The 24,686-nt window shown below is 40.2% G+C and overlaps 2 protein-coding genes across 9 annotated transcripts in view; one reads left to right on the forward strand and one right to left on the reverse strand.

Annotated features, from left to right (window-relative positions):
• Nucleotides 1-24,686, forward strand: part of RERE (arginine-glutamic acid dipeptide repeats) — a 415,037-nt gene that overhangs the window by 299,009 nt on the left and 91,342 nt on the right. For 7 of the 8 annotated variants that reach the window (XM_059875727.1, XM_059875728.1, XM_002694049.6 and 4 more), the window contains one exon: nt 24,232-24,330. The exons of the other annotated variant lie outside the window; for it this stretch is intronic. In XM_059875727.1, coding sequence (XP_059731710.1) covers nt 24,232-24,330 — 99 coding nt within the window. The remainder of the gene's footprint in view (nt 1-24,231; nt 24,331-24,686) is intronic. 8 annotated transcript variants of the gene reach the window in all.
• Nucleotides 4,034-4,766, reverse strand: LOC107133235 (L-lactate dehydrogenase B chain-like). Its single transcript, XM_059875730.1, is given in 1 exon segment — nt 4,034-4,766. A coding segment is annotated over 1 exon segment (537 nt). The 5' UTR covers nt 4,609-4,766; the 3' UTR covers nt 4,034-4,071.

The raw sequence follows: 24,686 nt of genomic DNA on the forward strand, positions 1-24,686 counted from the left end.
GTGTGGCTACATCATAGTATGTTTAGTAGCCCAATAGGACTGTTTGAATTTCAGTTCAGTCGCTCAGTCTTGTCCAACTCTTTGCAACCCCATGGACTGCAGCACTCCAGGCCTCCCCTGTCCATCACCAATTCCCTAAATAAATAGTTTAATAATAGTTTAAAACTGCAGTCACTAATAGAACATTTTTGAACTGTTTGTTCTTTATTATAATTATGAGTGTGCATGCTCAGTCATGTCTGACTCTTCGTGACCCTGTGGACTGTAGCCCACCAGGCTCCTCTATCCCTAGGGTTTTCCAGGCAAGAATACTGGAGTGGGTTACCATTTCCTTCTCCATATTACCATTATATGGACCTATTTTTAAATATAAGCTCCTCTGCATTACTTGACTTTTTTCTTCATTATTCCCAAATGAGAGTTTTAGTGTATATTAAAAAAAATTTATTGGAGTGTAATTTTTGTATAATAAACTGCTCTCATTTAAAGTATACAATTTGATGAGTTTTTTTTTTAAATGTGTATACAAATGAAGCTACTACAGTGTTCAAGGTAGAAATCATTTCTAGCATCTCCAAAAGTTGCCTCACTCTCTTTTATAATTCTTTGCTGCTTCTAGCCTCGGATAAGCACTGATACATTTTTCTCATTATAGATCAGTTGTATTTTCTAGAATGTTGCATGAATTAGAATAATATTGTATGTAACACTTGGGGTTTGGACTCTTTCAGCACAGTAATTTTATAGTAGATGTATGTTGCATGCCTTTTTTATTGCTGAGTAGTATTCCAATCTGTGGATCTCCATAGTATTTTATCCTTTCCCCTGGTGATGGATATTTGGGTTTTTCCCAAGCTTTTGGCCATCAGGAATTATTACACAAGTCTTTTTTTTTAGGACATGTATTTTCATTTCTCTTGAGTAAATACCTGGCAGTGCTGGTAGCTTTTTAGGAAAGTTATCAAGCAGGTTTCCACGGTGGCTGTGCCATTTTACATTCCCGTTAGTAGTGTGTTAGGATTTCAGTTCTTCAGCATGCTCCACAAGACTTGATGTCTTCAGTCTTCTGAGTTTTAGCCATTCTAATGGATATGTAATGATATGTCATTGAGGTTTTTAATTTAAATTTCCTGACAGTAGGTAATGTTGAGCATCTTTATATGTGTTCAAGCCCATTTGTATAGCTTTTTGGGAGGATATCTCTTGCCCAATTTAAAAAATTGTATTATTTGGCCTTTAGTACAATTTAGTTGTAAGAATTATTTTCATATTGAAGATAAAAATGCTTTGATACATGTATTGTAAATATTTCCTCCCGTGGTATGACTATCAAAAAGTATGTAATTTTGCTAAAATCTGATGCATCATTTTTTTTTTAATGAAAATTTCTTTGATCATCTCGTGATTACAAGGTTTGTTTCTATGCTTTCTTTTGAAGTTTTAGTTCTTAGATTCATTTCACAGTAATTTTACATGTGATACGAGGTAGAGGTGAAAATTCTTTCTTTTCCACACCGAGGCCAGTTGTACAGCCAGGTTTTTTGGAAATAGTCTTTGGTCATTTAATTGCCTTCATGCTTTTATTGAACAACCACTCTTTGTATGTGTTTGTTTTTTTAAGATCCTATTCTGTTTCACTGATGGGACATCTCTCTTTTTTCTAGTACTTCACTATTTTTAATGCTATAGTTTTATAAGAACCCAGGGGATATATCTTCCTATTTTCTACTTGATTTCAAGATTACTTTGGCTGTTTTAGGTAATTTACGTTTTCATGTAAATTTTAGAATCAGCTTGCTAGCTTCTGTTTTAAAAAAAGGCTTTGATGTTATTTTGATTGAGATTGCATTGGATGTATGAATCAATTTAGGAAGAATTGATACCTTAACAATTTGAATCTTCCAATCCATGAACTTGGTAATAGTATCTCTCCATTTGGGGGAAAAAAAAGTGTTCTTTAATTTCTTTGAGATATTGTAGTTTTCATTGTGCAAGTTTTACACTTATTTTGTAAAATTTATCCCTTAAGTAGTTATTGTTTGAAGATTCTATTGTTAATAAAATTGTATTTTTTAATTTCATTCTCTAAATGTTCATTGATAGGATAGAAATACAGTCAGTTTTTATGTGATGACCTTGTATTATACAAAGAATGCAAGGTTAGCACTAGTAGCTTTCTGGTAGTTCCTTAGGATGTTCCATGTGCACAGTGTCATGTCATCTGCAACAAAGACAGCATTACCTCTTTCTGATTTATGTGTTTTATTTCTTTTTTTGTGCTTTATTACACTTGCTTGAATCTCCAATACAGTACTGGATAGAAATGATGAGAATAGACATATTTGCTTTCTTTCTCATCTTAAAGAAAAAACACTCAGTTGTTCACTGTTATGTGCAATGTAGGATTTTTTTTTGTTATTTAAACAAGCTGAGAATGTTCCCTTTTGTATCTAAGTTTGTTAAGGTTTTTACCATGAATGAACATTGAATTTTGTCAGATGCTATTTTTTTCTTGTGTATCTGTTGAGATGATCATAGGTTGTTATACTTTTTTTGTTAGTTTGGTAAATTACATTAATTAATTTCAGACTTTAAACCAACTATGTTCCTAGATTAAATCCTGCTTGGGTATTATGTACTATTGGATTCAGTTTACTGTTAAAAACTGTCGCCTTTGTGTTCATGACGGACAGTGAGCTGTAGTCATCTTCCTTTGTAATACCTTTGTCTGGTTTTAATATCAGAGTAATACTGATTTAAAAAATTAGTTGGGAAATAGTTCCTCCTCCTCTTTTTCTTTCTCTTAAAGAATTTATAAAGGATTGATCTTTATTGTTAAATGTTTGATAGAATTGACAGTGTAGCCATTTGGGACTACATTTTTTTTTTAATGAAAAGTTAAAAAGTGTTACTGAAACCAGGTTCATACAGTAAGTCTCCTGCATAGGAACCTCCAAGTAGCAAACTTTCAAAGATGCAAGCATGTGTTTGCATGTCCAGTTGTGTAAGTTAGTTTGGTGTCTGGTGTACATTGTCATGTACAGTCACTCTGCAAGTGACTGTGCTTTTGTTTACTGTGCAGTACTGTATAGGGCATAGCAGCATGGTATCTTTATTTCAAGCCCAGGGTGTCCGGAATCAAGTATAAAAGCAATGATATAGAGCTGATTGTGTTTGTTGGGTCCTTAGCGCCGAAGAATTGATGCTTTTGAACTGTGGTGTTGGAGAAGACTCTTGAGAGTCCCTTGGACTGCAAGGAGATCCAACCAGTCCATCCTAAAGGAGATCAGTCCTGGGTGTTCATTGGAAGGACTGATGCTGAAGCTGAAACTCCAATACTTTGGCGACCTCATGTGAAGAGTTGACTCATTGGAAAAGACCCTGATGCTGGGAGGGATTGAAGACAGGAGAAAAAGGGGACGACAGAGGATGAGATGGTTGGATGGCATCACCAACTTGATGGACATGAGTTTGAGTAAGCTCTAGGAGTTGGTGATGGACAGGGAAGTCTGGCATGCTCCAGTCCATGGGGTTGCCAAGAGTTGGACACAACTGAGTGACTGAACCGAACTGATGGCTGAAAAACTTGGCATTCATCTCAGCAGCTGCCACAGATGGATTCTGGGAGAACATGGTGACTCAAGCGTGGCTGTGTGGAGTGGAGTGAATGTGGCAGGTGTTTCTCTCCAGGAAGTGAATCCAGAAATGGGAATAGACAATGATAGTGAAAACTGGAAGGAAGTGCATAAGATGGTAGTTGAGAGTGCCTATGAATTCATCAAGCTATTCTTTGGCACTCAGCTTCCTTTATAGCCCAACTTTCACGTCCATACACGACTACCAGAAAAACCACAGCTTTGACTAGACAGACCTTTGTTGGCAAACTAATATCTCTGCTTTTTAGTATGCTGTCTAGGTTGGCAATCCACTCCAGTACTATTGCCTGGAAAATCCCATGGACAGAGGAGCCTGGTAGGCTACAGTCCATGGGGTCGCAAAGAGTCAGACATAACTGAGTGACTTCACTTCACTAGGTTGGTCATAGCTTTTCTTCCAAGGAGGAAGCATCTTTTAATTTTCAGCCATAAGACAGCGAAATATAGCAGAATCCAGATTACATCCACTTGCAATCACACAGTGCTTGGGTAATCCACTTGGTTTCCAGGTAATGTATGTGAGAATGTCTGCTAGGTTGGAAACCACAATGATGATGTAGTTGGGATTGTACTTCACAATCTGAGCAGTGATGAGCTTGAAGACATTAATGTTCTTTTGCACCAGATTCAGGTGCCTCTCCCCCTCTTACTAGTGAACTCTTGCACTTAACACCACGATCTTGGAATTGGCAGTGACAGAGTAATCTTTGTCTGCCACGATTTTTGGTGTCTGAAGGAATAAGCTCTTGTGCTGCAGGTCCATCATTTCTCCTTTGAGTTTATCTTCCAAAACATCCACAAGAGCAAACTCATCAGTCAGAGACTTTCCCAGAATGCTGATGGTAAATACCATACTGACTTGTCCAGTACCCTCTACAGTGATCTTATTGTTTGGAACCGTTCCCTCTTCTTCTGCAACTGGTGCAATCAGTTTTTCCGTAAGAGTTGCCATTGTGCCCAGGGGACAGAAAGTTCTCCAGACAGTGGTAAGGGCAGCACAAAGAAGGCAAAGCAGAGTGCGTCTCCTCTCTTCTTAGTAATTCTTAATAGAGGTTTATCAATATTATTGATCTTTTTGGATAAGTAGTGTTTGGTTTCATTGATTTCCCCCCCCACCTCTGTTGTTTTCTATTTCACTGATCTCTCGATCTTCTGTTATTTCTTTTCCACTTATTTTGGGTTAATTTGAATATTTTTTCCCCTAGCTTCCTAAGTTGGGGTCTTAAATAACTGACACAAATTCAATTTGTTGTTCTTCTATTGCCTTTTAGTTAAAATAAAAAAAATTTTTTTATGTGTGATTTCTTCTTTTACCTGTGGATTATGTAGAATTAAATTGTATAATTAGCATGGACTTAGGATTCTTTTTCCCTCTCTCCTTCTCTCCTTTTGGAATGTTATTGATTTCTAATTTAGTTCTGTTGTGATCAAAGAGTACCCAGTGAGATTTCAATCTGTTGAGATCTGAGACTTGGTTCTTGTCTCAGCATGTGATTTATCTTGTGAATGTTCCATGTAATGAACTTTTATTTTGCAGTTATTAGTTGTACTGTTTTATAGTTGTCAGTTTCTTTGGGGCCATTGATATTATCACTCAGATCTTCTCTGCCTCATTTATTTGTTTTAGCTTTGACTGTGCTGGTCTTTTCTGCTGCGTGCCGACTTTCCTCTAGTTGCACAGAGTGGGTGCTGCTTTCTCGTTGTGGTATGTGGGCTTCTCGTTGCGGTGACTCTCTTGTTGTGGAGCAAGGCCCTAGAACATGGTGAGCTTGCATCGCAGCTTGTGGGATCTTCCCGGACCAGGGGTCAAACTCCTGTTGCCTGGATTGGCAGGTGGATTCTTAACCACCAGGGACGTCCATTCTTTTATCTAGTTGTGTTGTCAGTTACTGACAGATGTATTAAAGTCTTTCACTGTGATCGTGAATTTGGTTATTTCTCCTTTGTCTCTGTTAGTTTTGCTTCATGTGTGTGGGAACTGTATCACTAGGTGCATGAACATTTCTAATACTGACCTTGCTCCATGTACTAAGCCTGTTCCCCTTTTGGTACAATCCTTTTTGTGCCTAGTGATACCCTTTGTCTTAAATTCAGTTTTGTCCGAAATTCATACAGTGCTCTAGCTTTCTTATGCCTCTTGTCTGCATGTGGTGTGTCTTCTTCCAGCTTCTTACTTTGAATCCTTTGTTTGTTTAAAGTACCTCTTCTGTGGACTTTAGCTTTCTAGTTGTTTCTTGCTTTTTTATCCCATCTGGCAAGCTCTACCTTTTGTTTGGAGTGTTTAGTCCATTTTAACAGTGCAGGTGATTCTCAGGTGATATGAAACTTGAGCCACTTACTTTTTTATAGCAGAACTAGTGTCATTGGAGAATCACAGAAGTAGTTAATATATTATTACTTTTATGGCCACACAATGTTACTTTTGATTCAGTGATGAACTTGCAAAATAGTTAGGTACACGGTTCTTTGTTTGCTCATTACCATTAATATGTATTTCTTATCTTTTTACTTCTTAAAGAAGTTTTGTACTGATATAAAGGAAGAATATGTAATAAACACGTTGGCCTCTCTTACTACAAGAGGGTATTCTTAGTAGCTGTGGGCATACTTCCTAAAGGATGTCAGCAAAAATACGTTTTTGTTGTTGTTCAGTCACTTAGTTGTGTCCTACTCTTTGCGACCCCCGTGGGCTGCAATATGCCAGGCTGCCCTGTCCATCACCAACTCCTGAAGTTTACTCTAACTCATGTCCTTTGAGTCTGTGATGCCATCCAACCATCTCATCCTCCGTCACCCTCTTCTCCTCTTGCCTTTAATCTTTCCCAGCATCAGGGTCTTTTCCAGTGAGTCAGCTCTTCACATCAGGTCAGCCAAAGTATTGGAGTTTCAGCTTTAGCATCAGTCCTTCCAATGAGTATTTCAGGGTTGATTTCCTTTAGGATTGACTGATTTGATCTCCTTGCTGTCCAAGGGACTCTCTTAATAGTCTTCTCCAGCACCACAGTTCGAAGCCATCAATTCTTCATTGCTCATAATATGTTTTATTATGTTTTACTATTTTATTTTAAATTGTGAATGCCTAAAAATGCAGAATTGTTTTATTTATAAACTTACATAGCATGTTAAATAATATGTTAAAATATGACAAAGCAATGATGCTCTCTCTGAAAGATGGAGATAGAAATATTTCTATGTGTTTCTCTTTAAGGAGTTTTCTTTTAATTAAAATATTTTTTAATTATTTTTTATTTTGGCTGTGCGTGTCTTCCTTGCTGCACAGTCTTTTCTCTGGTTGTGGTGAGCAGGGGCTACTCTGGTCGTGGTATATGGCCTTCTCATTGTTGCAGCTTCTCTGTTGCAGAGTATGGGCCCTGCAGCAGGGGCGCAGTAGTTGTGGTGCACAGCCGTAGTTGCTCCACAGCATGTGGGATCTTCCAGGAATAGGGGTCAAACCTGTGTCTGTTACATTGGCAGGTGGATTCTTTACCACTGAGCCACCAGGGAAGCCTTATATGCAGTTTTATTTAGGCTTATCTGTACCCATTTAGCTTATATGTAACTCTTAAACATAATTGCTGTGTAACGTATAAATGGCCCATAGTATTCTAATGAGATTAATTCAGCCATCTTGAAATGCTTACATTTATTTGATCTCTTATTAATACAGAATAGACCTTTATATTTACGCTTGGAAGCTATAGCAGAGCCCCATAGTTTGAGAGTAAGTTTTCCTGGAAGATACCATTCTGACTTATTTATACTAAATTGATATTGGATTTTATTCTTTGAGCTCAGATATCTTTCCCATTTCCAGATAAAATTCAGATTCTTTGACTTGTCTTTCTCAGAAACTTATTTGCATGCTTATGTTTACTTTCACTAACACTAAACATATATATGTTCACTATAAGTAAAATTTATAATCATGCAGCAAAGATTTCACCTTTGCCTGGACAGTTTTATTCCCTGAAATATGGATGGCTGTTAGACATTTGGATTAAGCTTTTTACATATTCACGAGAGTATGTATGTGTTTGTTTACTTATTTATGCACACCCACATCTCCTTCAACAGAGGATTAAAGGCTTCCAATCACTTAATAGTTAGTTTTTATCTCTGATCTATAAATACCACTATTTGTTAACCATTGAGTATTAATCATTTTTGTTTTCTGAGCTATATAACCCAATGCCTGGTACATGGTGGAGATAGACACTAAATATTTGTTGAATCATGGAATAAGTAAATCAGGTTCAGGTCCAAATCACATCACCCAGAGCTTGATGTTGTAAAGTTGGCACAGCAGAGTAAGCCTACATTCAGAATCATTTTCATGTTCCTCTCATTCATTTTAAAAGGTTTAAGTCTGTAAAACTTCTCTCAGAGATTTTCTGTTTGTTCTTTATAAATGGACTTCACTGAAGCACTTGGCCCTGAATTAGCTTTGCAGTGCTCCAGACTTAAATGGATGTTGAGTATTACCCAGCTCCCAAATAATGCACTGCCAAAAGGCCCTTTTATTATCATTTGTCTGGAGGCTCAGACAGTCAAGAATCCGCCTGCAGTGCGGGAGACCTGTGTTCTATCCCTGAGTTGGGAAGATCTCCTGGGAAAGAGAATGGCCACCCACTCCAGTATCCTTTCTTGGAGAATTCCCATGGACAGAGGGGCCTGGTAGGCTACAGTCCATGAGGTTGCAGAGAGTCCAAAAGACATGACTGAGTGACTAAGCACACAAATTATATGATCAGGATTCTCCTAAATTGATTCCACATTCACATCCTTTACTTAAATTCTCCTCTTTTTATTATTCTCCATTCGGATTAGTCACCATTACTTGGTTGGAGGGTGGTAGTTTTGTTCTGTCAGGATTTTGGATGAGAAGAGTATTAGTTTATATGCTACATGCTTTCTTTTTATGGAAATCCAATAATTTCATCTGATTATTTCCAATAAGTTTTAAGAACACCTTATGTAAATCAGTTTTGACAAGCACCTTCGCTAGTGTTTTATTTATGTCATAGCAGGATATTGGAATCTTACTCATATTGTTAATGATAGTAGAAATAAAGATGCAGAAAAAGACCATGTAATTGACGTTTTCTCATATAATCAAGACCTTTTCAACTGATTATCAGCATTTGTTGTTCATTCACTATATTGTGTCTGACTCTGTGACCCATGGACTACAGCATGCCCGGCTTCCCTGTACTTCACTGTCTCCTGGAGTTTGCTTGAATTCGTGTTCATTGAGTTGTGATATTAGTTAACCATCTCATCCTCTGTCCATGGTGTAGTGTTATATGCGTGTATGTGTATAACCATTTTTGTTCATAACCATTTTATTTCTCCTGTGGTCAGCTCTGTCTGTATGTCTTTTAAAGTGTGGCATGTACACTAAAGCAGTACTTGCCAGATTGGATCAGCATGTGGTGACAAGACGTTGTCCTCAGTTACCCTGAAAGCTTGCCTTGGTGCAGTAAGCTTTTATGAAAGTGTACGCATCATGTGCTTTTTTTTTTCCCTTGTGTTTTGTCTTTGTCTTATTTCATTTTTCTGCGGGCAAATGCCTTTGCTAAGCCATTCTCTCCCCCTCTCAGCTTTTTGACTGAATTTTCAACCAGACATCGAACCTTAAGTTTATCACTGTTACTCTCATTTTACTAGGTATCAGCTATTGGTCAGCTGCCTGATGTCATTAATAACAACAATATTAATAACCTGTAATAAAATTAAAATGTACTTGTTGGTTAAGTGCTTATATGTTAGGTGAAAATTTAAGTGCTTCTTATGAATGATTTCATTTGATCTTTGTAACAATTCTGTGAGAGAAGTTAACACCTGCAGTTTATTAAGCACACTGCCGTATGCACGTTTTAAACTTTATGTGTCGGACTATGAGGATAGACCGACTCGAGCCCAGCGCCTCGTGGCAGTCGTCTTGAGAATCTGCACTTTGGGAGACTCGCTGTTCAGCCAATTGAAAACCCTTCCTGCTGCCACCTGACTGCATGTATCCCTCTGTCCTCCCAGGGTCTCAGCAAACAAAAGCTTTTACTTTGGTTTGGCCAAAGTTAGAAAGTTCCTTTGCTAATTTAAAAAAATTTCTGTCTCATAAGATTTTTTTTCTGTGCTAAATACTGATAAAATGTTTTGAGGCTTCTGTGGTGGTTTGAAAAATGTCTACTATAACATCAATCAGTTGGAATTTTAGCACCTGTGAACCTGTATGAAGCATTAATATCAATATGGTAAGTATTTAGCAAGTCAAGATAAAAGCCCTTAGTCCTTTTACATTGAAGAAGAGGCTTTAATACAATCATTCACTCATTTATTTATTCAGCAATAAATGTGATGGAGTCCTTGCTCTTTGCAAAGCCCTTATGGGAGAGCATTTGATGAGTGTTGAAATCTAAGTAAGCGTTTAATCTTAGAACAAAGTAGGCCCAAGAGTTTTAAAAGGGCTCATATATTAATATAACTTCTGAAATGTAGAATGTTAAGATTTATAGTGTTTGTACTAGTATGTGTGTTTCTTAATACTAGTTTGAAATATATTTCAGAATAACTTTTTTTTTTCCCTCAGCTCTCCTAGATTAATTTTTTTACCCCAAAGTCTGAAGGTCAGTGTAGTTGTTTCTTGTGGCTGCTCTGGCAAATTGAGTACCGTAAACTTTGGAACTTAAAGCAACAGATTTCTCACAGTTCTGGAGCCCAGAAGTTCAAAATCAGGGTATCAGTTAGGCCATGCTTCCCTCCAGCTCCTCAGGGAGAATCATTCTGTGCCTCCTCCAGCAACGAGTGGCTTCGAGCTCTGTGGGGCCGGTGGTCACTCTTTCTCTTGCGTTCACTTTGCCATCTTCTCTGTGTATCTAGGTCTTCTCTGTCCCATGTTTTTCCACGGCCCCTCTTTTTGTAAGGATGCTGGTCATTGAATATTGGGCCCACCTGAATAATCTAGAATTGTCTTCTCATCTTAAAATCCTTAACTTCATCACAGTCTTGTCTGTAAAGACCTTTTTCTCAAATAGGGTTGCAGTTGCATGTTGCCAGGGTTTGATGTGGAGGTCTTCTGGTGGTTGTTTTTCAGCCCCCAACAGCTGGGTTTTACTATTGTATACAGTGTTACTAAAATAAATTGTAGTACTTATTTTTAATTTTCTGTAATAATTTATTTCCTTCCCCTTTCTATCAGTTATAATTTACTTAGATTTAAGTGTGAACGTTATCATCTTGAGAATGTAAAAATATTATAGTAGTGACTGTGATATTTCTGTAAAATCCTAGGATATTTGATTTATAAAATACTGTCATATTTATATTGGCATAACATACCATGTATTTGGCTTTCTTTGTACAAAGAATATATTTATTTAGATGAGAGAATTATCATCTATGGTTATAGATTATCATAGATTATCTATAGAATCTATAGATAACCATAGATTATCATCTATGGTTAACCATGTTAACTGACTTATTCTGACCTGTCAGGTTGCTGAGTATTTCTTCCTTGGCTCTACCCTAGATGGTCCCAGCCTGCCCCTCAGGGGCTGCTGGGGGCAAGGTCTTGTGCTGCTGGTAGATCTGGTCTCCAGTGGCCTGGGGTCAGCCCTGGCTACCTTTGAAGCTGTTGCTTTCTAAAGTCTCTGCTGTCTCTTCCATTTCCTGTCCTTCAGCTCTGCCCTGGCCAGTTCTCTTCTCTAGGAGACAGACATTTTCCCATAGCCAGTCACTCGCAGAGCTTCTTATATCACTACACCGCCTGCCCACCCTGCCTGTCTTGCCGCCCCGCCTTTGGTTAGCTTCCTCCTTGACCATAGAATGGATTGGGTGTGTATTCCAGCTTGTGTGTGTGTGTGTGTGTACACTCACACGTGCTCAGTCATGTTCGACTTTTTTGGCTCCCTGGATTGTAGCTCTGCCAGGCTCCTCTTTCCATGGGATTTCCCAGGCAAGAATACTGGAATGAATTGCCATTCCTTTCTGCAGGAGATCTTCCTGACCCAGGGATCAAACCTTGGTCTTGGTCTCCTGCACTGTTAGGTGGGTTCTTTACCACTGTGCCACTTGGGAAGCCAGAAGTGTTCCAGCCTACTCCAGTACTTTGGAATACTGGTTCTTCAAGGATTTGGGGGAAGGATGGCTCTAAATTTTTCTCCCCTTCCTCTCCTTCCCCCAACCATGTCACTAATGAGATACTCGTTTTCATGTGTTCTCCAGTCTGACTTCACTGATGCCTCTGAGTTACCATGCTGGCGGCCATCACACAGAATTTTTTGGGACTGTTTTCGAGTTTGAGGTCTTTGGTTTGTGTCGTATTTGCCAAGTTTGGTAGTCTTCCACAGTCAGGCTCTCTTCTGCTGCTGCTGTGTTTTGAAATCGTACAGTCTTTTTCTTTTGTTCTTTCAGACCTGTTGTTAGACTGAGAAATCCAGAATGGTGAGGAGGCTAAGCCTCTCAGGCTCAGGGCGAGGCTTCTTGGTTCTGCAGGGCTGTAGCTGGAGGCACTACTGGGGTTGCCCAAAGCCTCGTTGCTTATTTCTTAGTCACTCACTTTGTTCTTGGCTGAGGTTTCTAGATAAAAGAGCAGTCACTCAGAAGCCTTCCCACCTCTGTAGTCTTGCATGCTTTGCTGTGTGCCTCTTTGATTTTCTTTGTTCCATTACTTTATCATTGCAGCCAGAAAGAATAATGCACTATTGTTTACACAGCCTAAAAATTACTCATCAAAAATCATTAAGGTTAAGGTTACTGAGCCCTGAGGAGGGGAAGCAGTCATTTCTGCACTTAAATTCTTCTGAATAGGAATTCAAGCAATTTTTGTAAATGGTTTCTCTTAATACTGATGCCGTTGATCTTGAGGTTGTTTTTGTTTATTTATTTTAAAGAAATTTAATTGTTTGTAGGAATCTGGTTATAATTGACCTGTGGCTAACTTTCATGTGCACTTCCTAGTTCACTTGAGCATTTAGGAATGGGTTCCCTAATGTCTGCATAAGGGAATAGAGCTATGTTTTTCTATCACCCTCTAGGTTAGAGCTTCCCTTGCCATTTTTCTGTTTTCAAGGCTGTGAAGATTCTAGGAGTAAGTGAAAAAATTGCCACTGTGGCCCTGAGCAGTTTCTGCCTACGATATGAGATAGGTCTTTCTAAGCTGACAAATAATGACGATTCCTGACTCTGCCAGGAGTTTTTCTCTCTGTGGCTGGAGTTACACTCCTCATTCTTTATCATTAAGGTGGGTCTTCTCATCAGTGGATTTGTGTGCTGAGTTCTGAGGAGCTGGCCTCCCTTTCCATGCACTGGACTGGTGGCTTTGATCCACCACAGCCCAGCATCCTTTATGTCCTGGGCTGGAACTCACACAGAAAGCAGGAAGAAAGGTTTTGTTTCTGGGAAGCGAGGTTATATACTGTGAGCTCTGTAGATAATTATGCATAACTTCATTTAAAGACCCGTGGCGTGGACTAGTCCAGCTTTTGCAGAGACCTGAAAGTTAAGACGTTAACCTTAAATCCCTAAGGTGTAAGTGAAAAATCTGCAATAGCTGGTCAGTGTTTGGCCCAGGCAGTTGGCGTAGTTCAGTGGCTATGTTGTTTGTTTACTTTTTCTAAATGAGTGTATTAATATTTCCATTTATTCATTTTTCAATAGAATATCCTTTAGAATTTTACCTTTCAAAAACATCTGTGGAACTTCCCTGATGGTCCAGTGGTAAAGAATTCGCCTGCCGGTGCAGGGGACACAAGTTCGATCTCTGGTTGGGGAAGATCCCACATGCCGCAGGGCAGCTAAGCCTGTGTGCCGCAATTACGTAAGCCCACACGCTAAGAGCCCATGCTCCACAAGAGAAACCACTGCAATAAGAAACCTGAGTGCTGCAACTAGAGAAAGTCTGCATGCAGCAACAAAGACCCAGCCTAGCCAAAAACAAATGAAAATTAAAAACAAAATCTATAAAGAGAAAGAAGATTAAAAACTGAAGGGTTCCGAAAAATGACCCAGTTCAGCCCCTTTGTTACAGAGGAAGAGTCCAGGGGCCACATTGCTGCTCAGAGCAGGGTCCTCCAGGCCCCTCTGCCCAGGCTGCTAATTCCCCCCAGGACAGCCTGGCACCTCACTCCTGAGAGCCCCCCAGGCCATCAGGTTCTCCGTTGTTTCCCTTTTCATCCCCATCTTCCATCCTGTCTTCTCTGTACTGTAGGATAAGCTCACCTCTATGGTGCTCTAAGGCATACTCACTCTCCTAGCACCAGGGCAATTTCCCGTGACACTCGTCGTGTCCCATCCCTTCTCAGTCAGCTTTCCTTAATGGAACATTTCCTCCTTCTGGAATCAGGCTCAGTGATGACCACATATCTTATTTCATCCTAAACAGGCATGAATTCTATGTTCTTCCTTTCCATAGAAAGGAAGATTCTATGTTCTTCCTTTCTACAGCTAAGAAAACTGAGGTTTAGAAAAATAATTTGTTTCTTATCACACAGCTAGTGGCAGGACAAGTGTTTGAATCTAAGCCAGAGCTGGGAGCTTTCTCTCATTTAGATCTCACCTCTGCAGAACCCCCAAACCTGCATCTTTGGTGCCAGCGTCTTCTCAGGTTCTCCTGTCCAGGTGTTTATGTTTGTAAAGACAATGTCAGATTAGATGCTAAAAACAGACAAATAGTCAGAAATGGCTAAGACTTGGTTTGTTCTATATTTTAAAAATAGTTTACTGACCTCAGCTGATGTGCCAGCATTTGGTGTTTGCTTTCTAATCACCTTGTGGTTGAGATCCCTGTTCTGTGGGTTTAGAATAGCTTCAAAAGCACTGTAGCACTGTAGTCACAGATTGTGACCTGTTTTCTAGGTACATATGTGAGAGCTGTGAATGAGAAATGATACAGTGTTGTACTAGCCATGGGAAATTGTTATAAGTGAATTATTGCCTAGACATAATAACTGCCTTTTATTACCTCCTCCTAGAATATTGTTTTTAATTTGACTGTTGCTCTTTATTAAGTATAGGCATGCTCAGTCCCTCAGTGGTATCCAACTCTTTGTGACCCCATGGACTGTAGCCTGCCAGGCTCCTCTGTCCATGGGATTTTCCTGGCAAGAATATTGGAGTGGGTTGCCATTTCCTCCTCCAGGGGATCTTCCCAACCCAGGGATTGAACCCATGGCTTCTGCATGGCCGGCGAATTCTTTACTGCTGAGCCACCAGGGAAGCCCTAAGTATAGGCAAGGTTAATCATATTGTGTATACTGTTGATCTTTAAAATCTGCTTTGTGGAATCATCTTGCTCTTTCAACAGAACAAATAGCACCCTAGTCACTGACACTCTTCTGTTTTTATTATACATTTATTTCATTATTTTGTTTATATGTGTGTTTTGTCTACTCTGAGCTACTCCTGACTAGCCACCCCAGTGTAAGAAAAGACCTTGTGCTTGCCCCATCCCTGCAGCTGGAGGAGTCCCTGAGCTCACTGTTCCCAGCAGATCGCCGATCCTGACATGCTCCAGTAGAGGGGTCGGGGGCAGGGACTGAGTCTTAGGAGTCCTGGACACTGGGCTAATGTGGAATCCTTGCTCTGCTGCTTTGTAGGGAGGTGGCCCCAAGCACGAGGCTGAACCTCTTGGTTTTGTTTCCTCATATGTAGCACTCTTGCCTCAAAAGAGTGGTGTGAAATGATGAAGTTATATACTGAGTAAGTTCTTAGCACCTCTGGAGAAGGGAATGGCAACCCACTCCAGTATTCTTGCCTGGACAGAGGAGCCTGGCAGGCTACAGTCCATGGGGTCTCAAAGAGTTGAGCACAAATGAGCAACTGAACCCACACACAGATGTACAAGTTCTAGCACAGACAACACTCAAGAAATGTTGGTCTCCCCCTCTCTCTTCTCCTTTGTGACCTCAGCCATAATTTCTAGAACATTGTACTTATTCAGAATGTGTTAGAGGGGAAAAGTTATTCCAGCGAATATGTATTTCTTTCTGAAAATTAACTGAATCTTTCCTTCAGCCCTTACTCTCAGCAGTTAAATTCTGTGTCTTTACCTTTATCTCTCAAATGTGTGCCCATAAGAGTATTTAGAGAAATTTATCCTCTCCAGTGCTTAAGTAGCATTATTAGGAGTGATAGTGGCCAAACAAAAATAAGCATTGTGCTTTCAATCTTAACTGTAGTTTTTGAATGTATGTGTGTATCATGTTTTGAGCTTTGTACTAGGTCACTGGGCTTTATTTTCTTGGTCTCCAAAATCACTGTGGATGATGACTGCAGCCATGAAATTAAAAGATGCTTGCTCCTAGGAAGTAAAATTATGACCAATCTAGACACCATATTAAAAAGCAGAGACATTGTTTTGCCAACAAAGATTTGTCTAGTCAAAGCTATGGTTTTTCCAGTAGTCATGTATGGATGTGAGAGTTGTACCATAAAGAAAGCTGAGCACCAAAGAATTGATGCTTTTGAACTGTGTTGACGGAGAAGACTCTTGAGAGTCCCTTGGACTGCAAGGAGATCAAACCAGTCAATCCTAAAGGAAATCAATCCTGAATGTTCATTGGAAGGATTAATACTGAAGCTCCAATACTTTGGCTACCTGATCCAAAGAACTGACTCATTAGAAAAGACCCTGATGCTGGGAAAGATTGAAGGCGGGAGAAGGGGATGACAGAGTGTGAGATGGTTGGATGTCATCACCAATTCAATGGACATGAGTTTGAGCAAGCTCCAGGAGTTGGTGATGGACAGGGAAGCCTGGAGTGCTGCAGTCCATGGGGTCACAAAGAGTTGGACATGACTGAGTGACTGGACTGAACTGAACTGAACAAGGTCATTGGTGATAGAGGAATGAATGAAAATATATAGGCATTTGTGAATTATATATTATGAGAGGACGTTTTCACTTGTCAGATTTCAGACAGCTTTCTCATGTCAGTGAGGAATAATTCAAATGATTAAAACTACATGAGTAATTTTAAGATCGTTTCCAAATTCCACTTTTTTCCCCCTTTCTAAGTTATTTTGGCAATTTCTTATAAATAAACAGTGTATTTTGCAGAGCAAAAGACTTTGAAATCTAATATTATCCCTAATGGACTGCAATTATTTAATATTTAGCATGAATGCAATCTAACCTCAGATAGGCTTTTTCTGCAGTTATTATAATGGCTGTAATTGCAGAAGAATACTTTGGCATAGCAGTAGCTGCCAGCTGCAATGCCATTTGATCTAAAAAGGTCACAGTAAAAGGGACATTTAAATTAAGTTATAAATTACAGTTGAAGAACAATATTTTGATGTGTGAGACCAGAGATGACAGAGCAGGAGATGTAATTCATGGGTTCATTATAGAACAGAGGTGCCTGACAGCTGAGCCGTGCCAAGGGGAGAATTTATTTGCAGCATCACGCAGACAGAAAATGGCAGCTCAGATGAGAAGCTGTAGTAGAAACTCGAAACCTTGTGGTAATACGCAGAGTTTATGCTAATCAGATTGCCCCAGATCCAGCGATGTTTAATGATTGCTGTAATATAAATGAGATGTTCGGACATGTGCACATTTTCAGTCTTATTTAAATTAAGACCTCATCCTTGCTCTATAAAATAACACAGTTTATAACCAGGCATTAAGGTTGATTCTCTCACCTCCCTGTCCAATGTACAGATTTGCTGAAATTTCGGAATTGTTTAGGCAGGAGAGTTAAAGCTTGAAACAAGAATTCTGTCCATGGCAGCTTTGAGGAAGGATATAATTTAGTGTTTATAGCGATCCATGAGAAGTTCAATCATGAGTTAATTAAACAGTAGGCAGTCATTAAGTATTATTTATTCTTTCGAGAAGCTTGCCAGTAAAGCACTTATATATATTAAATTATAGAAAGTAATAAGCAGGGAATGGTTTGTCAGGCTGAGTGAGAGGAGCAGGTTTAACTTGGGCAATTACGCAGAAATGTGTTTTTCTTCTTGTGGCCTGACCCTTCCTTCCTACTAATCACGGAGAGGTCAGGGGCTGTCACAGGACACTCGAGGCTGGGTAGTCCCCAGCACCGTGTGCACCTTGAACCTGCAAGTGTTTAAGAAGCTTGCATAATAGCCGTGCCCCTGAACTATTACTCCCCATGATGGTACCGCTGGACAGTTTGTAGCCATTTGGCCTTTTGGGGTGTCTTGTCACATGGTGTCTCATTTATTGCTTTTCACGGTCCTTTGACACAGCGAGGGGCTGATGTTGTTAGTCCCACTTGACACAGATGAGAACCTCAACTCAGCCGGTTTGTGATGAAGCTTTAAGGCATCTGTCTCCCTGCTCAGACTTGATGCCGTGCTCACACTCATGAGGCTGCAGAGGCCTTGACTGTGGGAGCGGTTGTGCAGGCGGGCTGCTGAGCACCTGGAATCTTTTGAGTTGTTCAGAGCATTTCATGCATCAGCCAGCTGTGTCCAATTACAGAGGGCACCGTGTCCCTGGTGTTGTGTCATTTGGTGTTGCCATTCAATTTGTTAAGCAGAACCAAACTAGGGGTTTGCTACTGGAAGCTGCTATTGTTTTTAGCGCTTTCACACCCCCGGTCCACTCTGCTACTGTGCTTGGGCCATCTTAGCCATCTTTGGTGGCACTTTATGTGACATTTAGAGTTGCTCAGGAGCTCTTGTTGAATGAATGGAAGGACAACAGAGAATGTGATGACAGCAGCCTCCCTGTGGGGCTGGGGTGTCCCTTGGGTCTCAGGGCAGCAGAAGGCATGGCCAAGGAGAGTGGACAGCTGGTCGGGGAAGAGCCACCTGGACTCTGACAGTGAACAAACCAGAATTGAAGGGAAGAGCTCAAGCTGAGCAATCTGTGGAGCAAATTCTGGGAACCAGCTGACAGACTGCTGGGAAGCAGCAAAGCAAAGAGAATTCCACGATGGGTGACTTAGAGGCTAGTGCATTGGTGAAAAATCACCATTTTGTTATCAAATCTCCCAGATACTGACCTGTGGTTTAGGGGAAGATGACTTTTATTGCTACTTGTGCCTAAGTGCAGACCTGCAGTTCAGTGATGTGGAAGCGGCAGATTTACAAGTGCATGCTTCCCTGATCATCGGATTAAAACACACACACATACGCATACAGACGTGTGCACATGCACAGCCTGTGATGATGAATTTGAAAACAGTGGTTTTTGTGGAATGGCTTCCTGCTCTACTGCCTGGCGGGTCAGGGTGACAGCGTCAAATCTAGGTTCTTCTCTCTGTGGAAGCTTGTGAAGATTAGAAGCTGACTGGATAAGAATGCTCTGTCTTGGTGCCTACTTTTTGCACTGATGTTGACCCAGTAGCTCCAAGATGGTACATTTCTCTGTACATTAAAATTGCTTTAATCCCAGATTTTCCCAGTATGTCTTGGCTGCAAATGGACAGAAAGGTCTCCTTACCTTGCTTTCATTGCTCTTCTGAGACTATAGAGTGAAGCTGTTTGAGTGTCTTCACTGTGGTTTCTTTGAGCAGTCTTCTCTAGGGTAATGGGAGAAAATCTTATTCACAGTGAAGAACCTTTTACCTTAGCTATAATTGGGCACTGAATTTCCCATACTGATGTACCTGTGTGGTCATGATCAGGTTTTTCAAATTTGGAACCCATTTTTCACAGGTTGAGATTGTTCCAGTTCTTCAGAGCTTGACACAGTATTGGGAATATTTTCAAAGACAATCTTTAAAGATTTGAGATAGCCAGTATTTTGGTAAACTTACAAACTCTTAATTTACATGAGGAATACAGTTGAAACAACTAGTTAAGCTCTAGCTCAAACATTATTTTGGCTCCAGTCTGAAGAAAAACAAATCTTCATAATCCTTCAGAAAACAAACCCTTTTTAAGAAGTGCTTTTTTGTGCCTGATACAGTATATTAAGCAAAGAAAGTGGAACCCAGCAACCCAGCCTTTTAGGACCCTAGGGTATAGGTGTGACTTTAGGTGAACGTGTCACATGAGAACAGTTCTTTAATCTGCTTCTCAGCCCAGCGTTTCCGACACCCATTTCCTGTGCTTCTCCTGGCTCTGTCTGTCCCCCTCACCCAGGAGAGCATCTGGCACCGTTTAGCACTCAGTACATGTTTGCAGAAGGAGTGAAGGATGTCCTGAACTTCCAGTAATTTTCCCAAAGTGCTTGATAGATATTCAAAGAAACAATGTGGGCTGAAACAACTGTTAATATGTTAAAAAGTCCATCTTTAGTAAATATAACTGAAGTGTTTCTTTAAAAATGTAATGCTCTCAGAACTTCCTCAGACTCAATTGCTATAAAGTGGGAATAACTGTTTGCAACGTTAAGAAGGGGCTTGTTGAGAAAGGTCCCTTTGGGTTCTCTGGGAAGAGGGCATGCCAGAACAGAACCTTGTACTGGCCTTCATGAATTCTTGATGACAGCACAGTCACTCCCGACTCCATGCGTTCAGTCAGTATTTGTCACTGTTGTTAAATAGTGCCACACTTTTACTTTTCAGGCGTGTTTTTGGCAGAGATGGAGGAGGTGGACACTCTGGATACTTGTTGGGTCCATGGAGTGGAAAGGTCAGGAATAGGACTATTTTTAGAAGACAGGCTGACAGTGGATCCCATGAGCAGAAGCAATTACCTGTTATTCAGCTTACCAGATATATCACAACAGCTTTGTCAGGGGAAAGTGTGATCTGAACAAAGGAATCACAGATGCGAGGATGTGTTTGAGGGAAAACTCTACTAAAGCACCTCATGAGAAACTTGACTGGGGACTCCGTGCAAGCAGGAGCACCCTCCTTGAAAAACCAAACAACCCTGAGTGCAGCAGGTCCCTCAGAACATTTCTTCCAGCTCATTTAAAGCTCTTGGTTCACCAAAAGGCAGGAATGTCATAGGGATTAATGACTTAACTTCATTCACTTGTTCACTTTTGGAATGGGCCCTGTGTTCTTATGAGTAATTTCCTGTTATCAGCCATGTAAGATTTAATTTTTTTTCTGTGTACTGTACCAGAGTTTTAATCAAATTTCATTAATTATTAACATGAATAATTATGTGAAACATAAGTGGTTTTGTTTATAGTTTAACAATTGTTTTTCTGTCTCTGGAAAGGCTACTCTCTAATCTAGAAAATGAATGAAAATTGGACAGAGACTACTTCCTTCATTTTTTTCTCCTTCCTTCTAAAAATAAATAGCTAACACTCATTTAGCATACTATGTGCCAGGTACTTATAAGCAATTTTACATGTAGTTTCTAATGTTATCCTCACAATAGCCCTGAAAGGCAGATGCTATTATTATATGCATTTTTTAAAAATGATAAAATTGAAGCCCAAAGAGGATAAGTAACTTGTCCATGGCCACACACCTAGTAAGTGGTAGAGCTAGAATTCCACTCCAGATAATCTGGCTCCAAAGTCCATAGTTTTTCATCACTTTCTGTATAATTACCCCATTTACAGTAATTACCTCTTATAAAATATTGTTAATTTGCCATGAGCTTTTTATTAAGAATTCATGATTTGATCAACTTGAATTGATTTCAAAGTATCACTAACATGTTGTTGTTCAGTCGCTAGGTCATGTCTGACTTTTTGTGACCCCATGAAACGGAGCATGCCAGGCTTCCTTTTCCTTCACTGTCTCCTGGAGTTTGCTCAAACTCATGTCCATTGATGCTGTCTAACTATCTCATCCTCTGCTGCCCCCTTCTCCTCCTGCCTTCAATCTTTCCCAGCATCAGGGTCTTTTCCAATGAGTTGGCTCTTCACATCAGGTGGCCAGAGTATTGGAGCTTCAGCCTCAGTCCTTCCAATGAATGAATATTCAGGGTTGATTTCCATTAGGATTGACTGGTTTGGTAAAAAATTAAATAGCCATGCAGTTTTTCCCTTTATTCAGTTCTGATCCTTGCTGTTAAGCTCTCATTATAGATCCTAATTATATTATGCTACTGCTACTGCTGCTAAGTCGCTTCAGTCATGTCTGACTCTGTGTGACCCCATAGACGGCAGCCCACTAGGCTCCTCTATCCCTGGGATTCTCCAGGCAAGAATACTGGAGTGGGTTGCCATTTCCTTCTCCAGTGCATGAAAGTGAAAAGTGAAAGTGAAGTCGCTCAGTCGTGTCCGACTCTTAGCGACCCCATGGACTGGAGCCTACCAGGCTCCTCCGTCCATGGGGTTTTCCAGGCAAGAGTACTGGAGTGGGGTGCCATTGCCTTCTCCGAATTATATTATAGAACTTGGCAAATATCTGCTTGTTCTGGATCTTAGGCAAAGTATGAAAATCTAACTATTTTTATTTTATATACTTCTGAAAGGAGGCCAGTTGAACAGTTTTCAAACATTTGCAAATTCTAATATTTTAGTATAGTATTTCATTTATTTAGTATAATATTTATAGTATATTATTTTTTAAATCCTCTAACAATGAATGTCATAAAAATACATAAGGTCATATCTAGCATCCATATTTTTTGTGTACACTCACCCATATCCACACCCAACCACCACCAAAAAAAAGATACAGCATTAATCATTGAAGTAGGTGTTTTTGGTTTTTTTAAGGTAGTTGTCTTAGTAATTAATTTCTAGTCTGGACATCTATGGGTAGTCTGGACTTGGAGTAAGTTGGGATCCTCTAAAATGTGAGACTAACTTGGGAAATTTTGATTTTTAATAACTTTTTGTTTTGCTGAATGAGCAATGAAAATGAACATTTAACTTCCAATAGCAGTCAAATAGTTATAGGAGAGATTTGCTATATCCAAAATTTTTATTTATTTGTTCTTCCATTCATCCATCCAAACAAATAAACAAACTGACTTACTAGTAAAGTTCGCACCTTATTTGTACTGAGGATTTGCAAATGTTGGTGAATTTTTCAAATAAGGGATTGAAGCACTTGTAGAAAGATCAGCATGTCCCCTTCGGGCTGGCGTTGTGTTCACTGCTGTGTCCCCAGGGTTTGGGGTGTGGCCTGCACCATAATAGGTACTCAGCTAACATCAGATTGAATGAACCTGAAGACACTGAGGTGGAGATTTAGGTTGAGTCTATCGAGGGACAGTAAGTAGTTGAAGGCCTTTATTTATTAACTCAACAAGTATCTCTGTGTATCACCTTTTGCTATGGATGGTGTTAGTTCCTGGAGGTATAGGGCTCAGCCAGAACAAATGCTCCTATCAGAGTAGACTTTGGAAAGAAAGGGCATTCCCGGGTGAGAAATCTGGAGAGACAGCCAGAGTTTGGGAAGGTCGATATGAGCAGGAGGATCATTCTCTCTACTCCTTCTCTTCATTGTCCACAGGTGGAGACTCAGGAACCAGAGGTGGACATGGTCATAGGAGCCAAGGCAGGCGTATCTTTGCAAGATGGAGAGGGATCAGGGGTGCCAAGCATTGCCCAGGGTTAGAAAGGATATGGAGTATAAAAACATTCTGTGTTTCCCTGGTGGTCCAGTGGTTAAGAATCTGCCTGCCAATACAGGGGACATGAGTTTGATTCCTGGTCCAGGAAGATTCCACATGCTGCAGAGCAGCTAAGCCAGTGAGCCACAACTCTTGAGCCTGTGCTCCACAACAAGGGGCTTCCCTTGTGGCTCAGCTGGTAAAAAATCCACCTGCAATACAGCATACCTGCATTTGATCCCTGGGTTGGGAGGATATTCTGGCCTGGAGAATACCATGGAGTGTATATAGTCCAGGAGGTTGCAAAGAGTTGGGTATGACTGAGCGACTTTCACTTTCACTTTCTGCAAGAGTAGCCCCTGCTTGCCACAACTAGAGAAAAGTCTGCACATAGCAATGAAGACCCAGCACAGCCAAAAATAAATAAATCTTAAAAAAAAAAAAACAAAAAAAAACAGTTTTGACCAGAGAGAAAGTCCAGTCTTAAAAGGAGCATGTAGATAAACTAGCATCTTCATTTATATGTGCTGAGAAGTTAGTATACTGTTACATAATTAGATTTAAAGTTTTTATATTTAGATACTTGAGATTTTTTTTAGTGAAATTATAGGTGAAAGACTTAAGATGTGCTAATGGGAAAGAACATAATCTGTCATGTCTTTAGACCACTTTGAGGGAAATGGGACAAGAGTAGGGGTCATGTAGGCTGGGTTTGAGTCTTGGCTCCACTGCCTACTGGCTTAGTATGGGTGAGTACCTTTACTCGACCTTTCCATGCCTCAGTCTCCTCATCCATAAAATGGGTGATGAGGGTTCCTACTCCATAAGATTAACTGAGAGAATACTTTCCTCATAGGATTAAGAAAGATAATGAGTGCATGGAAGGTGCTTTAGCAACAGCCTAGGCTAAATTTTCCATAAATGTTACTGTTGGTCTTCATCTTGTTCCTGTCATTGCCAGAATGTTCTCTCTCCTGCTTGTGTCCTTCTCCCAGAACAGCTGGATCCAGGGAGTGGTTGGATATTAGCCAGTTATGACACTGGCTGAAGTAACTCTTGAGTCTTGTGTGCCCATCTCATGACTCTTCTGTTAGAGTAAATGAAGGATCCCCTCTTTATTGATTTGCTTCCAGTTCTGTTATTTGGTGCAATGAACAAACTAAAATTGTCATTATTGTTTTAGCTCCATGAAAGTGGCTATGATGCTGGCAAAGCTCTGCAGCGGCTGGTGAAGAAGCCTGTGCCCAAGCTGATTGAGAAGAGCTGGACCGAGGACGAAGTGGTGAGCGGGCGGGAATCGGCCTCGGGTCTGCTCTGGGGCATGAGGGGCGGCTGGGCGTGCTGCTCACCGTGTCCCCAGGATCCGGTCATGGCTGCAGACTGCCTGTGGCATCTGTCAGTCAGGATAAAGAGCCTTTGAACCTCATAATTGTATGGAAAGAATTGAGTTTAGTCAGCATTTGTTTCATAGAAAATGGGAAAGATTTCCCCAGCTGTCATGGAAAGAGAGGAAATAGTTGCTCTTTAAAAAAATTAGTTTGGGTTGGTTGGTTTGTTTGGGTGCAGGCTAGCTTTTGATACCTCCTTCTGTTAGGAAGGATTCAGTCATTTTAGAACCAGCTGATACTCTCTTTAGAT

Source organism: Bos taurus, chromosome 16 (genome assembly GCF_002263795.3).
Source record: "Bos taurus isolate L1 Dominette 01449 registration number 42190680 breed Hereford chromosome 16, ARS-UCD2.0, whole genome shotgun sequence".
Classification (NCBI taxonomy): Eukaryota; Metazoa; Chordata; class Mammalia; order Artiodactyla; family Bovidae; genus Bos; species Bos taurus.